At 41.0% G+C, this 15,485-nt stretch overlaps 1 protein-coding gene and 1 long non-coding RNA gene across 4 annotated transcripts; both read right to left on the bottom strand.

Moving 5' to 3' along the window:
• Positions 1-650: 650 nt before the first annotated feature.
• On the bottom strand, positions 651-4,046 carry LOC311251589. Its single transcript, XR_014621431.1, has 4 exons — positions 3,940-4,046; positions 3,360-3,471; positions 3,037-3,189; positions 651-1,773 (listed from the first exon to the last, which is right to left on the bottom strand). It is a non-coding gene; the product is annotated as an uncharacterized lncRNA (long non-coding RNA).
• Positions 4,047-6,420: 2,374 nt separating this feature from the next.
• coro1b (coronin, actin binding protein, 1B) lies at positions 6,421-15,220 on the bottom strand. Of its 3 annotated transcripts, none has more exons than XM_084344018.1 (12): positions 14,931-15,220; positions 14,664-14,814; positions 12,822-13,027; positions 12,447-12,569; positions 11,859-11,988; positions 9,939-10,120; positions 9,732-9,851; positions 9,135-9,239; positions 8,875-9,020; positions 8,454-8,511; positions 7,983-8,306; positions 6,421-7,891 (listed from the first exon to the last, which is right to left on the bottom strand). In XM_084344018.1, exons 3-12 carry the CDS (start codon positions 13,023-13,025, stop codon positions 7,769-7,771), a joined length of 1,515 nt encoding a protein of 504 aa, XP_084200144.1. In that variant the 5' UTR covers positions 13,026-13,027; positions 14,664-14,814; positions 14,931-15,220; the 3' UTR covers positions 6,421-7,768. The 3 variants fall into 3 exon arrangements, with proteins under 3 accessions (XP_084200144.1, XP_084200145.1, XP_084200143.1); XM_084344019.1 differs by having other exon boundaries at positions 14,966-15,220; XM_084344017.1 differs by having other exon boundaries at positions 14,664-15,220.
• Positions 15,221-15,485: the final 265 nt, after the last annotated feature.

Here is a 15,485-nt window from a genome sequence, read left to right as displayed (position 1 = left end):
TTTAAAGGGGCTCTGTGGACCTCATTTCTGAGCTAATGTTACCTGCTGTTGCTTTCTGAAACAAGGCACTGAAACAAATCAAAACATGAAATGTTGAGCCGCCATGGTATTTCAGGTTTAATTCACTCAAAATTAATCAGATTACCAAGAAATGCCAGTAAATCTGCATTAAAACAAATTGTCCACAGGCTCTTGTGTAGGCATCCAAGAGATGGGGAAAGTCCCTTTTTCATGTCACATTACAATCTGCGTGTAGAGACGTGTAAATTGCTATATATTGTTACATAGAGCCCCTTAAAAATGGTGTCTTTTTGTTTTTAAAGGGGCACTATGTAGTTTTGGAGAATAAATACAAGCTCGGAAATATATATATTTTCCATAACTGACTAAACAAGGAAATAAGGTCCCCAGAACAGCGTTTGAAGCTAGAAAGGTGGCAGGGTCCGGCAAATATAAACAAAGTAAAACAGTATGAAATTGTGTCGTCCTTTAAGGTCAGTTTGTTTATTCAGTCATGAAAACAAACTCTTCTGATTAACATTTCTTCCCCAAAACCACAAAGTGCACCTTTAAAAATGACTTACATTGATTGCTTAATTGTTTGATTGTTTCGTCTCTAAATATGACATTAAGAACGATACAAACAAAAATCAAATCTGTTTTTTTAATTTCCATGTGAATTGGAAAAAAAAAACGCTTAAAACATTACAAAAATCATATGCCACAGTCCACAATATACAGCATGCAAATAGGCTAACACACAAATACAACAAAGTGTGTTACTTAACTGGCCGACCCAGTTTTATATTATCAAAGGTAAATTCTTATACAAACATTTAAAATCTCTTCAACAAACATTCAAAATGTAATTCAGTATGAAATTGATAACAGCTTCATTGATCAGCCAGGTTTTCTATCCTGATGCCTCAGCAGGAAGTGGAATTAAGACACGAGCCCTGCACCTTTTAGGACAATAGGGTCGTGTATGAAGTTTACATTCTGCGATTAAAGAGTTAGTAGATGTTTCATAGGCTGATCCCAGGATTTTTAGACTAGTGTGGAAAAGCATTTACACTTTCATATTGGGAATAAAGTTTACGGAAATGATATTGTACAACTTATCTTGGTAACTATTGTTTCTTTCATTCTGTGCTCACAGTGCGGTCACATCACTCTCCTTGCTGATGCCTCTCTCTTCCTCAGACCAGATCACACTTCCAGAGAACTGATTTAGATCTATCAATAATCCAGCTCCCCCACTCGCCTCACCTTTGCCTTCCCCATCTTTCTCCTCCTTTTCTTCCCCTTTCTCCGTCTGATCCACTAGCCTAGCTTGTTCCCCTGCTTCCGAACCCTCCAAACTTGACTTATCATCTGATGTGTCCCCTCCTTCTCCCTGCCCCAGATTACCCCCCTCGCTGTCTTCCTGGTCATCTCCCTCGCTGTCACTCCCCTGGCTACCACTCCCCTGGCTACCACCATCCTCCACCTGAGCCTCCTCATCTTCTATATCCTGCATTTCCTCTCCGTCCTCATCGGTATCACTGCGAGGCCACAGCCGGACTCCGAGACGTGTCCCCACAGCTAATGCTGCTCCTCTCACTTGGTCCCTGACCCCTCCTTCCTTATACACTATACGCCGGATGGTATACTCTCCATTGGCCTCCTGGTTCAACTTCTTGTATAAGAAGATGAGCAATACGACTAAACCTAGTAGGCAGAAAAAAAGGATCAGCACAGTCCGAGTGGATGGTGACGAGGTTTCAGCCATGTCTGAAGGGAAGAGAAATGAAAGTCGAGTCAGCTAAGTCAGCATGGTCACACACTGATATTTATACCGTTCATTGAATGTTTTTTTTTCTATTGACTGTCTCTTAAAGAAATAGTTTTACATTTTGAGAAATACTCTGGTTATTTTTTTTGCCACTTATGCCTGTTTGTACGATAAATATGTAGCTGAAGTAGCCTGTTAGCTTAGCTAAACATACATACAATCAGGGAACAAAAGCTAGCTTAGATCTTGCCACAGATCCAGGCTTCAATTAATATACCAGCACATAATCCCTTGAAAAACCTCAAATTATCAGTTTTACACTTCAAGTTTTGTATAAATCAAAAAAGCAGAATATACCCTGTGAATTAGTGAGTAACCTACATCAAAGAAGTAGCGGCAACGAAGGCCAACTGCTGCGTCACGTCACCTGTGTCTCGGCAAAGACTACAGCTGACAGCCAACTGTGTGGGAGGAAATACCTCCAAACCTCCAAATCATCAAGTGGTGCTACTTTAGCCACTTCTAATCAAGAATATGTCTTATAAAAAGTGGTGTAAAATAAGGAGAAATCACAAAATGGTGAAACTAATGTATACTACAGTAACAAGCTCAACGAGGCTTTCCTTTTTTCTATTTCTCTTCTTGTGCACCGATTCGCTAAGACGAACAGCCAATCAGTGTGATTTATATTACTGGCGGACTCTGCCACAGATTCAAAATGCACGGTCGGGCCCTGAGAGGTGCCCTTAGGTGGACTTAGTTACCTTTGGACAGTCACCCAAGCTGTTTCCCCTTGTTTCCATCTTTACACCACACTTAGGTATGCTAAGATAAAAAAAAAGCTAAGCTAAGCTAAATGAAGCTAAACTTCATATTTACCATACACACATAAGAGCGGTATCAATCCTCTCATCGAACTCGTAGCATAAAGCGAATAAGCGTATTTGTCAAAAGGACACTTTTCAAAGAGTAGTCCTTTGGATTTGGAAATAGATTTTTATGATTTGTTTTGGTCCATATTGTAATGTAAGAAAATACCTTGTGCATGGATCATTAAATGATCCCTGCAAACGTTAACTTCACATATTTTTTTGCAGTTTGCATGTTTTCCATCATGCACAGATACCTACTGTATACAGGCTGTTCGAAACAGGTCTCAATCCAATACTGTTCGTCTCCAAGAACGCCAAAAATCCCCTCAATTTTATCAAACTGTAAATCCTACAACACTGAGACAGATTAGATTTAGAAATGTACTTTACCTCCTTAGCAAAATTCCCTGTTGAATATGAAAATCCCACTGGCTTGGTGTCACAGTTACAGGCAGATCTTTGCAGTCAAACTCCTTTATATTTTCAAAGTAGTTGTGAAGTTTTCACCAGAAGAGGATCCATTGGAGAATTTATTTTCAAGACCTAGAAAAAAGAAAATAAGTAAACTAAATGACAGTACACGATGCTGGTCCACTCCAATGTGCTATTTTTTTTTCTGCACAGGTATCCAATCAAGACACAATTCTAATAAGAAAATTACCATCAACACTGGCTGAACTGTAACCACAGGCTCATGATTGTTATACACATACATGCACTGGAGACGTAACAGGAAGTCGGTATTGCCTTTATCTTGCTTGACTGTAAGATGTCTGCAGTGGAGTGACAGGAAACTAGAAGACCGCTCGCAGGGTTGCTGGTTTCCTGTTCAAATGATAATCAAGCAGCGTCAGTCAGCCATGGGAGGGAGGAAACTTTTATTTAAGTCGTGGTTAATCAGACTAAGATCTTAAGAACATAATGTTTAATAAAATAAATACATAAAATGACTTAAGTATGTGCCCTTAAATGTCCTATTTGTAAAAAAAGATTAATTTTTGAGTCTCACTGCCAATTCGTCAAAGACTGTAGCTTTGAGATGCTCCGGCCATGGTGGCCTTGGTGGTGAGTTAGTGGCTGCAATACTGTAAATGTACAACTATTTCACATAAAAGATTCAAGTATATGCACTAACTAATTGTTAAAATCATGGAGCTGTAATTAAATACTAAATACTCAATAATAAATATTATGATTAAGTAAGAAATGATAAAAAAGTGTGCAGCAAAAACAAGTTAAGAAGCTCTATAAATATATGAAAAAAGTAAGGCAATAAACCGTAAAAACACTTACTCAGGTTTTGAGCAGAAAATTAATCAGAAGATAACGTTTTTTGATTCCAGGCGGTGCCACAGTGCAAACTCTGGTATGTGACAGAGGCGTGTGACATTAAGGGTACTTCTGAGCAGTGTGACTGCATGTGAAAACGAGAGAGGGGTTGATGCATGAAATGTTGTGAAGAAGGCTGAGGTAGGTGGAGGCTGAAGGAGGGGTGAGAACACAGATTAAAGACAGCATCAAGCAGGGTGTGGTTTAAAGCAAAGATAAACATGTGCAATGTATTTATGGAAAGAGGAAGACAAATACATTTGAATTTTTTCCCCTGCAAAGTTGACTTCTATCACTTTTGAGTTTGCAGCACAGGTGCAGTTTAGTATGTAACTCTCTTCCTGGATATGTCGTGATGGCACTTTTATTTCCTGTGTGACATTTTGAACCTGTACAACCATATTCATCAGCCGATTGTCGATCACTTCACAAAGGGCAGCTGAGGTGAACATGATGTCAGGGTTTGTAAGAAGAAATACCATCAACATTTTACTTAAAGTGGAAACTTGAAGGAGTCTAAAAATGTTAAGCTCTCCCCAAGACCAAGAATAAAATCACAATTCAGATTACTCTTAGCAAGGCTAAATAGTAATAAGGTTATTATTGTACACTACACTTGTAAGAGGTAAACCAATGAAAAGAACATGTCAAGTTCAATAGATGCACACTGCCTCTGAGCCACATCCTGTTCTCACTCTCCGCTAGCCAGGCAGCCACAACACCCTACCCCCAACAAAGACAGCTGTACAAAATCTGAACAGTAATTTTAAACTGTGTTAAGAGGACATGAACATGATTGATTGCTGTGCGCTCACTAAATGTTTTAATGTACAGATGGAAGGTAATTGCAATGTGAAAAGTTAGCAAATAATTCCCAATTAAGATACCAGAAATCACTTTCTTTGCTCCGTCCTTGCAGAGGGTAAGTATGTATTTTATTTCCTATTTTCTTTTCACCTTACCTGTTGAATATTATAACACTTTATTGTGTCTTCAACGATGGAGGGTGTGTTTTCTGTGCTATTGCAAGAAACCCTCTCTCTGATTCCAATTCATAGGTTCACAAAGTGCTTACTGATGTTTATACAGTCTCTTAACTAGGCTACACACAAAAAAGGCCATGTTTTGTTTTTTGCTAGCTATCGCGCAGAATATATGCTAGCTAGCTAACATTATTAACATAACATTAACCATTTTCCTCACACTTTACAAGTGTTTCCCCACTTTTTAAACTTTAAATCAAAGTCGTAAAATAGCCCAGAGAAACAGTTGGCCTACCCACAACAGTCAACCATGGCTTCCGCTTGGGTATGGCAACACCATGTGGACAAACCACATGCAGAACTTCAGAACACAGTAATACTAGAAGGTAATACAATAATAATACTTAAGGGTATAATATTAATATATTATAATATTATTATATATAATATTATTATCTCAAGGCTTTTGGAGACTATGTTTATGACAGACTAGCTGTAACAAGCCGTTTTATGTTGTTTGTGGTTGTTTTATTAACTTTAAAACAAGTCCCCATCTACTTCAGTTGTTTAGGAGAACGCTGCAATGCTAATTTTCCTGTGACTATGACACTTCACCTAAGTTCCCACCAGCATAGGGGTGAGTAGATAATGAGTGAAAATTCATTTTCATTTTGGGTGAACTTATCCTTTAAGTTCATTTCAGTGTTGATCGTCCTGATGCATTTATACCCTCATCTGGGTTCCTGCTGCTTAAGGATGCTACTACAGGCTCACACTACTACCACCAAAACTACAACACAGACGGAGCTACAGCACCACCACCACTTGTGACACTGCACCATCAGACCACAGAGTTTTCTGTCATGCTATTTGTTTGTTGCAGCCTTTTTGCAAACTCCCAGCGGCTGCTATGACTTGTTTCTCATTTTAAGTGGAGCCCTACTGCCAGTCTTTGACACAGAGCCAGATTTGGCTCTGCTGTTATGTAAGTTTCTGGCTTGGCTTCTTTAGATGATCTACTGAAAATGAGTGTACTCAAGCAGTTTAAACTAATAATGGAAACTAACTTTAGAAACCTGCATCATTTTATTCTCTCTGAAATCTACAGACAGCTTCATTGTGGTTTCCCATATGACATCATTGGCTACTTGTTGAGCCTGATTAAGTTTATAAGAGATCTTAATATAACATTAAATATAAAAAATCCAGAAACAAATGCCTACATAAACCAATATACTGTAAAATGTGAGAAAATCTCCAGGGTGTTGCATCCTTTATAGGCAATGTGTTTTGTGTGTGCATATGTCTATTCAATTTGTGTAGGCAGCAGTCGCTTAGCACAGTTAACACACTCAAATTATTTACATTTTTCTTTTTTCTACATTTTTCAACATAGAAATAACCATGTGTATCACAATCACAGCATCTCTTAGTAAAAAAAAACAAAAAGCCAGTCCATTAATACAAAGGAGGAATTAATGTTTATTGGGATTTCACAATGTAGTCTCATTTCACCGGCTACTGGATTTACAGTTAGTGTTAAGAGGTACGTGTATAAAGAAAGAATGACATAAGTAACAAGGGGATAAGCTTGATGTGGAATGTACAATTGTTACATGAGGTTAACAGAAATGTTTCTAAATGTAACAGCAAAACCTAAAATTAAAAAAAAAAAATCTAAATGATATTTCCATCATCAATACAGATTCAACTGCAAATGGTAGAAAATGTTTAACATTTCATTTTAACTTCCTATTTTTACTGACCTGTGAATGTCTTTTGTCACTGACTGCATTTAGGGAACAACTGTATGTTCTGTATAAAGCACAACTCAAAAGGAGAAGTGATGACTAACATTTGTTTTCTGCTGAGATTATGAGGGCACCAGCATTTCCACACGTCAAAAGAAGGGAAAAGGAAAGTGTTTTTCCATATTTTTTTATCCTAATTGTAATGTGGACAAATATCTTGCCTCATGATGTTACAGAAAACTTCAAAGCCGCTATCCTCTCCTGAAAACATGAGGTAAAAAAATCACCAAGTGTTACCTTTCCATTGACTTCAAAGACTACACAGAATTACGATACACATAAATATTCAACTACACTCTCATCAGCTATTATTCACATAATTCTCCCTGTCGAGGTCATGATTTGTGTCCCGGAAGATTTTCCTACTGTTAACCTTACACACGGCGTCCTAAGATGAAGTAGTAAAACAAAGTACAAGTCACACGATGAGTTAACAACTGGGGGCCTGGTACGACGTCACAGTTTAGCAGCTTTAACTACCTGATTAAATAGCCCTAATGGTTACATTTGTGAGTGCTTCATAGAAAAAAAATTATATTGGAGGTGATTAATCGCTTTGCTATAGTACGTCGACCTTCATTAGTGTTAATATAGTGATTTTTTTCCGCTACTTTATGCATTAATTTGAGGCAATGGTGCCATTGGTACTTCAAAGTCCTTCAAAATTAATGGAGGATTTTGTAAAGCTCAAAGCTGCACTCTATGCACCACGAAATAGCTGCTACAATAGTCCAACTCATGAAAAACAAAACTCACTGTCAGATGTCACTCTATGCAGATGACACCACGTTCACAGCCACAGTCTGGAAAACAATCAGAAACAAATTGCGGTCTCGTTTCCAACAGAGTAGTTGGTTGTAAGCCACCGTGATTCAAAGTTTGTCGCTATCCTTCACTACATTCCCACTCACACAGCTTAAGGTACTGTTGATTCTAGTAAGGCTATGGTCTATGGATTTAGTAAGAATGCCCTCCGAATGTAGTGGTTCTCCGCGTCGCTCATACATCCCCATCCTCAATCCGAGCCAGCTGCCTCTCCAGCAACTCGATCCTCTGGCTCTGAGCGAGGACGACAGCCCGCAAGGCCTTCATTTCAGCTAACAACTCGTTCAGAAGATCCTCCTGGAAGAAGAAAGAGAATAGGAAAGAGTCAGAAAACAACTTTGAGCATGAAAAATGTGAGGTAAGTAAGGTAGTCATTCTGTTTGCTCACCTCTCTCTTCGGCCTCTCAGTATTTCCATCTGTCTCTTTTGTGGCTACTCGTAGCTGTGGCACCTCCTCCTCTGTCTCCTTGGCAGCAGAGGTAGTTGTGGATGTGGGAGCTGAAGGCGGGGTGGCCCCGGCCCCAGAGTCCTGTGAGACGAGCTGGGGTTTGCTTCTGAGGGTGTCTCTGTGCTTGGAAGGAGGAGCCGAATACCCACCGCTCAGTGAGACCAACAGGGGCGGTGCATCCTGCCCAGCAATCCACTCGTCAGCCAGGAGAGCCGGCTCCGAGCCAGCAGTGTCTGGGTAAAGGTCTCCTTGGAACAGATCTGACTGGGGAGGCAAGATGGAGAAATGTTATTACAGAGATCTGAACAGACTTCCTGTATACACAGAAGGGTCCCATTTTTAAATAAAAGGTCATGTAAATTGACTATTTTTAAAATGACTTTCTTCTTATAAAGGCTTTGTATGTCTTACCTTTCGTGGTACAGTCATAGAAATGGGTTCCACTTTCCTTTCATGGAGTTTGTAGAATCTACAGAAGACAACCAAATTAGTAATCTCCTTAAAGCTCGTATATTAGTCAAAAAAATTGAAAATCACCAAAATACCAAAAACTTTGTCTCTAAATGCTTTATTATTTATTGATGCTAACTGTGGCTATCTTTCAGCCCCAAGTCCAATTGTTTCTGTAGAGAATATAAAATCAAATATATATTTATTTAAAATAAAGCCTCAGTAACTTCCTTTAAAGGGTGACCATTGTGGTTTTTAGCAAAAGTTACCTGAACAGGACTAAATAATGTGACATAAGAAAAACATACATTATTGAAAATCCTTTAAAATCTTGCAAGACAATTTAAAGAATATTAAGGCAAACACAGTTAAGCATATTTACCTGGCAATCTCACACTTGTTGACATCCACACCTCTTTTACTAAGAAAGCCTGCCCCTCTCTGAGGCTCCTTGCTGCTGTATAAGCTGAGGAAGTGGACATAAGGCGACTCGTCTGTCACTTCAAAGTACCGGATGGTGCAGTCTCCCTGGAAGCCACGAGAAAATTTAATTTAGATGACTGAAGTAGAAATGAATGGGGAATAACACTTATTTTGCCAGTCGAGTAAATCTGTGTTTTCTATACAATCCTGAGGTCCTACCTTTCCACACAGGTAGACCATGTTTGTGTCAGGGTCGTAATAGGGTAGAAGAACCCCGTTACTGGTATCCATCTCCTGTACTGCCATAGGTTCAGAGAGATCTTTCTGTAAAGAAAGGACAACAAAAAACATTGTAGACATAAAAATTGCAAGAAAACTCCAAGGCACTCTCTTAGAAACTATTAAAAATGCCTTTATTGTCGCGGCATGGTCAATGCACTTGGGGAACTAAATTTATAGTCCTTGTCATGAAAAAATGTCTTTGTGTTACTGTCCCTGCACTTCAGTTCAACATAGAAACGCTGTCCGGGGAAACACAATAAGAATCTTTGTACTAAAAAGACTGCAACTTTTGAAAGTATCCACTTGATTTGACTAACTCAGACTGCTGAAGCCTCATGTCAACTTAGATAAACTAGGATAAACTTGTATCATAAACGATAATTGTACATAGGAAGTTTTTGTTCCCCTTAACTTATAGTGGAAGTGCATTAAGAAGTGATCTTTTAAAGGCCTGTGCGACTTCCTACATTGACAATGAATAGTGCAGTGCAGAGACGTTCAATATAAAAATAATTCTTAGCGACAATGAATTACCGTATCCCACAATGCCAGCTGTCTCTCACTCATACGGCTGAAGCCTGTGGTCAGGATCTTCCCATCTGAGAGGAACACAGCTCTCATGGGCCTGGTGCCATCATGGACCTTCTCTTTGACCTAGGAAAACAATTACAGACCGATGATCATCTATGTGGAAGCTACATGTAGTGTTGCAGAACCTTTTTTGTATGTATATGAAATCACCTTGAGGATGGTGCCCCGGCGTGGGTCGATGACACGCAGAGCCTTGTCCTTGCACATGGTACAGACAGCGCTGCCGTCTTTGTTCCAGCTGACACTGTAGATAAGGTCTGGGTGGGCATCAGCCAGCTGGTACACAAGCTCCCCAGTGCCCAGGTTCCACACACAAATCACATTATCACAGCCTAGACAGAGGAAGACACAACATCCAATTATACTCAGTTCAGGAGACAGACGATTCAATTCTTTAAGGGCATAAATGCTAAATGTTGAGATCTTCTGAGTATATACACTGACAGCATGTCCAATGAGTACAGTGGAGCGAGGCCATTAAGCACTTTGTATACCAAGAGGAGGACATAAGACTGCAATGCAAGACGTACATAAGCACAGTTCTGAAAACAACAGGAAGCCAGCTGAGGTTTCTGAGGATCGTATGTGAGTGACTTAAGAGTCGGCAACTTGACTTGAAAGAAAAAAATCTTTTCTCAGATCTGCTGAACAAAGGCAGCCTGACATTTGACAGGTGTGTGCTTGTGTGCAAATACAGTTTGCTGGCTGACAGCATCTGCGGGGGATTGACTTGAGCGATGGCATCCTCAATATTTTCTGCCAAAGTCTGAACCGTTTGGGTTATTTCACATGAGAAATTTCTGCACTTTGTGTCACTGCGATGTCATGCAGTTCTGTGCACCAATCACAACGGAGCAATATCTACATAAAACTTTGACACTTGGATTTATTTGATACCGTTGCTTCCACAGTCAATCAAATCTGACCACACAACGCAAACCCCTTTTTCCATTGAATTCGCTCTGGTTCTGGGGCAGGTCCGACTGATTTCCACTGATGAGACTGCAATTATACTGCGAACAGGAGCCTTTACCAAATGCAGTCGAGGGAAGAACAACGTGCAAATAAAAAAAACAGTGGTTAAACTACTTTGTGATGTGTGTTCTTTGATTTTCTGGAGGCATTTCTTCATCAGAAGACATATGACATAGATATGTTGGGTTTCTCCATGCATCTCCCATAGACTTCAATACACCTGTCACCACAGTCTGGCCCCAAAGCAAGATTCAGTGACGTAATGACCCTTCCTTATTTTTTAGGTTCCTTGTTGTATTCAAGGATGCTTCATCAATGGACAGCACTGCAAAATGCACAACGACTTATAGAATAAGATGCGCCCACTTTGGTTCCAAGTTCAGGCCCAGGAAAACCTGCTTTCTTTTGGTTCCAGCTGGGACCAATTTTCATGAAATTGCAGATTGGCTCCTGATTGATTATATGGGCATTAAAGTGGTTTTCTCCTGTATATTTTAATAGAAAAATAAGTGATGGTGTTTTTTGCTTAACTCTTGCCTGGGTTGGGGACACACACATGCCATCATAAGTGTAATTATGTCTCAGGTTAATCACGTCCTCCCTTAAACTGGCATTGCATGGTATGAACTGCTGAGGGAGGAAATCCAATTCCTTGCTTGTATAATGCAGTAGTATTTGAACTGGCTGTCACTGAACACCATCACAGTAAGATAAGAGCTGCTCTTCAACTCTCACTATTTACAAACAGATGGGTACATGTCACTTTTTCGCTGGATGATTTGGACAGTTCCAAGTCTTGTTGGCAGCCATGTTTGCCGTAGTTATTGACAGCATTTGTTCAAAAGGGAACACGGGTACTGAAAACTCATCTGACATGGTCTGCCAGCACACGCCCTTCTTTTTTGTCTTTATGTAAATGCATGTAAAACAGCATTTGAACCACGTTGGCCTTGTTGCAAGCTGGTACAGTTTAATTCCTTGACGATGTTCTCCACAGTGCACATATGAAAGAGCGGTCTAATCAAGTGATCTGTCATAGTTTAAAGGGCACCGGATACTTCTGTATCTTTTGGCAGCTGTGATAAATGATGTTACCTGCAGTGAGGAGGATGTTCAAGGCACTTGGGTGCCAAGCCAGGATTCCCACTCTTTTACTGTGTCCCTCCAGGGTCACGATGGCCTCAGTCATTGGACTCGTCAGGCCCCCGTCTGGGATCTGCCACACCTTTAATCAACAACACACAACAGTGCATTTATTTGCGAATGCCATTATAGCAGTGAATGATGGATCCATTCAGCTGCATCAGTGCTACTTTATCTATATCTATTTGATGCACTTTAATGCCTAGAGTGTATCTTCCCAGAAAACACCCCTCAGGAAGAGTAAGTGTTGAAAGCATTTAGTCCTAAAAGCATTTTAGTTCTAATTGCTGCTCAGTTGGGTTGAAATAATACACTTTGCCTCTGCCTGGAAAGCACATTTACATTATGGGACACTACAATAGCTCTATGATAACGACAATAATTTACTTCCTTGAACCAAAGACAAAAAACGTGTTAGAGACCTGGTTTTCACAGCTGTGGTCAGGGTGAACTGCGTCATAGGTGACAGCAGTTGTAACAAATAAAGGGCCACAAACCACCAGCGCGCATGCTCGACAAGCCTTGAAACTGTTCCTCTACCTTTACTGTGCAGTCCTCTGAGGCACTTGCAATCACGTTGTCGTCATGAGGAGACCACTGGATGTCCAGCACTGGTGCTGCATGGCCGCACACCGTGGGACAGGACTGATCGATCCTGCCGCTCTGTGAGGGAAAGTAGAAATCGTGACCATGTGACAGATGTCTAGAGAAAGTTTAACACATTACAGTTGCATAACCTTTGTCCACTAGCTGGAAAAGTGCTGCATATGCATTAGCCAGACATGCAGGGATGCATAAACCATTGCTGACATATTGCTTTTAGCAGCAGATTGGAAGGCAGGAAACAAGATAGACGCTCTTAAAAATATCGATCCACTGTATGTGATGCTGAATGTAATGTAGAGGGGGTTGAACCTTGCCAATCGGAACGACGAGGAAGGCCCCTCCCCCGCCGGCCTCGATGATGACGGCGATGAATTTGGGGTTGACGGCGCAGAGGGAAGTGTCCCACGTCACGCGGGACACTCTGACGTCGTCGATGCAGTGCTCAGCTTTCCACGCCTGGGCGAAGACGTGGCGGAACTTGCTCTGCCTGACCACACCTCGCCGGAAAGACATGTCTGTGGAGGAATAAAACAAAAACCGGGTCATGTTAATTAGAGAAAACAAGTTCTACTTTGATCAACAGATAATTAATTAGCAACAACTTTGATGTTAATTGTCGAACTCAGCTTCTCAAATGTAAATTGTTGATACATTACATACATTTCTCAGTTTGATATTATTGTAAATGAAATATTTTGGACAATATTCTCTTGTCTATCTTTACTTGCAGCCGTAGACTGAACTGCTTGTGCCAAAGTAAAACGTATGAGCTGCAGGTGACTTTGTAATACATTTGTTGGATATGTTGAACATATTTTAAAAGGGTCAATATGTAGGAATTGGCCACCTGTTCATACACAAATAGGGGGCAGTATCACCAGAGTAACTGCTAACTGTGCTCGCTGCCTGCCACTGCCTAGTTAGCTCAGTTAGCCCTGCAGCTAGTGGTCCGGACTGGATGTTTACACCGCTAGCCCAGAAGCTTTGGACAGGGATGGGCTGTGGCTAGCTGGTTAGCATGCTAACACAACACGTAACTCAATACACAGACATCATAATGTCAAAACTGCTTTTGATTCACGTTCTGTTGATAATTTTAGTTGTTTTTTTTCTTACATATTGCCCCTTTAAAGGAATAGTTTGGGAAAAATACTTATTCCCTTTCTTGCCATAATTCTCAGGAAATATGACGCTACAGCTACGAGACCAACAAATCTGTAAGCAGGAGTATTGAGGGGATATTTCACTGGGAGCCATGTATTACTTAAACATGAGTTTAACGCACAAAGACCGAGTTATCTATTCACATACAAAACAAATATCATTAGGTAACCAGGAGAAGGCCTGAAGAAAAAAAATCCCTTCATCAGAAGCATAAAGTACGATTAAAAGTCATGTTTTTCTTTTGGTTCTGTGCATTTCCATTCCTAAACAACTGAACAAATGGACTCTGTGGTCTGGTCCGGCTCATTAAAATTGCAAATTCAATTATTTTACAGTCTATTAAGGGAACCCCCCAACATCTTTAGGTTGTCAGTGCGAGAGAAAGGGGTCTGTCAAAACAGCGGGCGAATTCTTTCATAGTGGGAGCCCGTCCTGAAAAGTACAGTCAGGCTTCAGTGGACAAAAGGGCATGATCCGCCTGAAACCAAAACATGCTGTGGGTGTGAGGGGAAGGGGGTTGGGCAGTCAGAGCTGCTGAGGCAGGGGGAGCCAGTAACTCTATATACCATCTACCTAATGCTGCACAGTTGTCAAAGCACATTGCATTCTTCCAGGTTTGCAGCCTGTAGTCTGCATTGTTGTTTTTTTCCTCCTCCACTCCAGGAGCTTGTGAGGCTAAAGCTGCTCCACATCTATGCAGAGCCAACACTACTACCATCGGTATTTATATCTGTGTCACTACACAGCGTCCTCCTATTGTGTAGTGGTGCGTTTAATGACCTGCCTCACTGCTACAAAATGTCCACACTGTATTTTTTTTTTCTCACGTTAAGGGGCTCTATTGTTGTCTGCACCCAATACGAGGCTTTCCCAAAGAGTGACTACAGGCTTGAGCAACAAAGGACGTGTATTAATGCGTAGCTCGTCTCACTATGAGACAATTCAAAGAAAAAGGCAAGGTTATTACGTTCAAGTCCAACAGCATACCTGTGCTTTTGAGCGACCTCTCCTTAATTGGAAACGGGATCACCAAAGACTCGGGCGTGACAGGAGGAGGCCAATAAAATAATCCGCCGCCAGCACCAGTAACTTAATCCTCTCCTGTGTCCAGGCAGGCGTTCACGTCGATTGCGCAGACCTATAACAAAAGTACGTCCATTAGAAATAAAAACCGAATTATGAGCGGATCCTCCGCAATCCTCGTAATGGTTCCTCAGTAATAATTACGCATGTCTGATGTGGTAAAAGCCTAACCCGACAGAGCATGTAGCGTGCTGGTGTATAGCTACGTTAAATGGTGTACGGCGACGCTGAATGGAGACCGGCTGATGGTGGTGATGGTGTGGGAAGAGATGCAGACGGTCTTCGCCCCGTCTCCGTTCACAAACGACTCATTTGCAGCGATGGATTGAGCCGAATCCCAGACACTTCCGCTCATGGCAGGATGTGTCAAAGACACGCAGGAGTCAAGAGGGATATCATCTGCCAGACCGGATGTGAACGGGCCGGCGAAAACTGACCTTAAATCGGCGTTGGCTGGTTTAATAAACGAACCAGTTATTAATTATCCGTCATAAACGTGTCACTATGTGGATTCAGCGCACTGCGCATGCGTGGAAGTGAGGCACGCGTTTCAATTTTGTATACCACTTCGTGACGAGAGAAGAAAAACAGGATTGACTCGAGCTTCAACATACTTCATACTGAATGTTTATTGTACAGACCTGTACAATAAACCCTCATTCCGGTCCTCCGATCATTTAGATGGCATTCCGATACGCTACGCCCATTCACTTGATATGGCTGTTG

The sequence above is a fragment of the Pagrus pagrus genome, assembly GCF_965226575.1.
Source record: "Pagrus pagrus genome assembly, chromosome: 22".
NCBI classification, from domain to species: Eukaryota; Metazoa; Chordata; class Actinopteri; order Spariformes; family Sparidae; genus Pagrus; species Pagrus pagrus.
The sequence above is the reverse complement of the archived record's forward strand: the minus strand, read 5'-3'. Positions and strand labels throughout refer to the sequence as shown.

Coding starts and splice junctions, on each gene's coding strand:
- coro1b (XM_084344017.1), bottom strand. CDS start 13,025: ATGTCTTTCCGGCGAGGTGTGGTCAGGCAGAGCAAGTTCCGCCACGTC. Junction 10,121..11,858: donor GAACATCCTCCTCACTGCAG/GTAACATCATTT, acceptor TCCTCTGTCTAG/GCTGTGATAATGTGATTTGT. Junction 8,512..8,874: donor AACAAGTGTGAGATTGCCAG/GTAAATATGCTT, acceptor TGTCTTCTGTAG/ATTCTACAAACTCCATGAAA.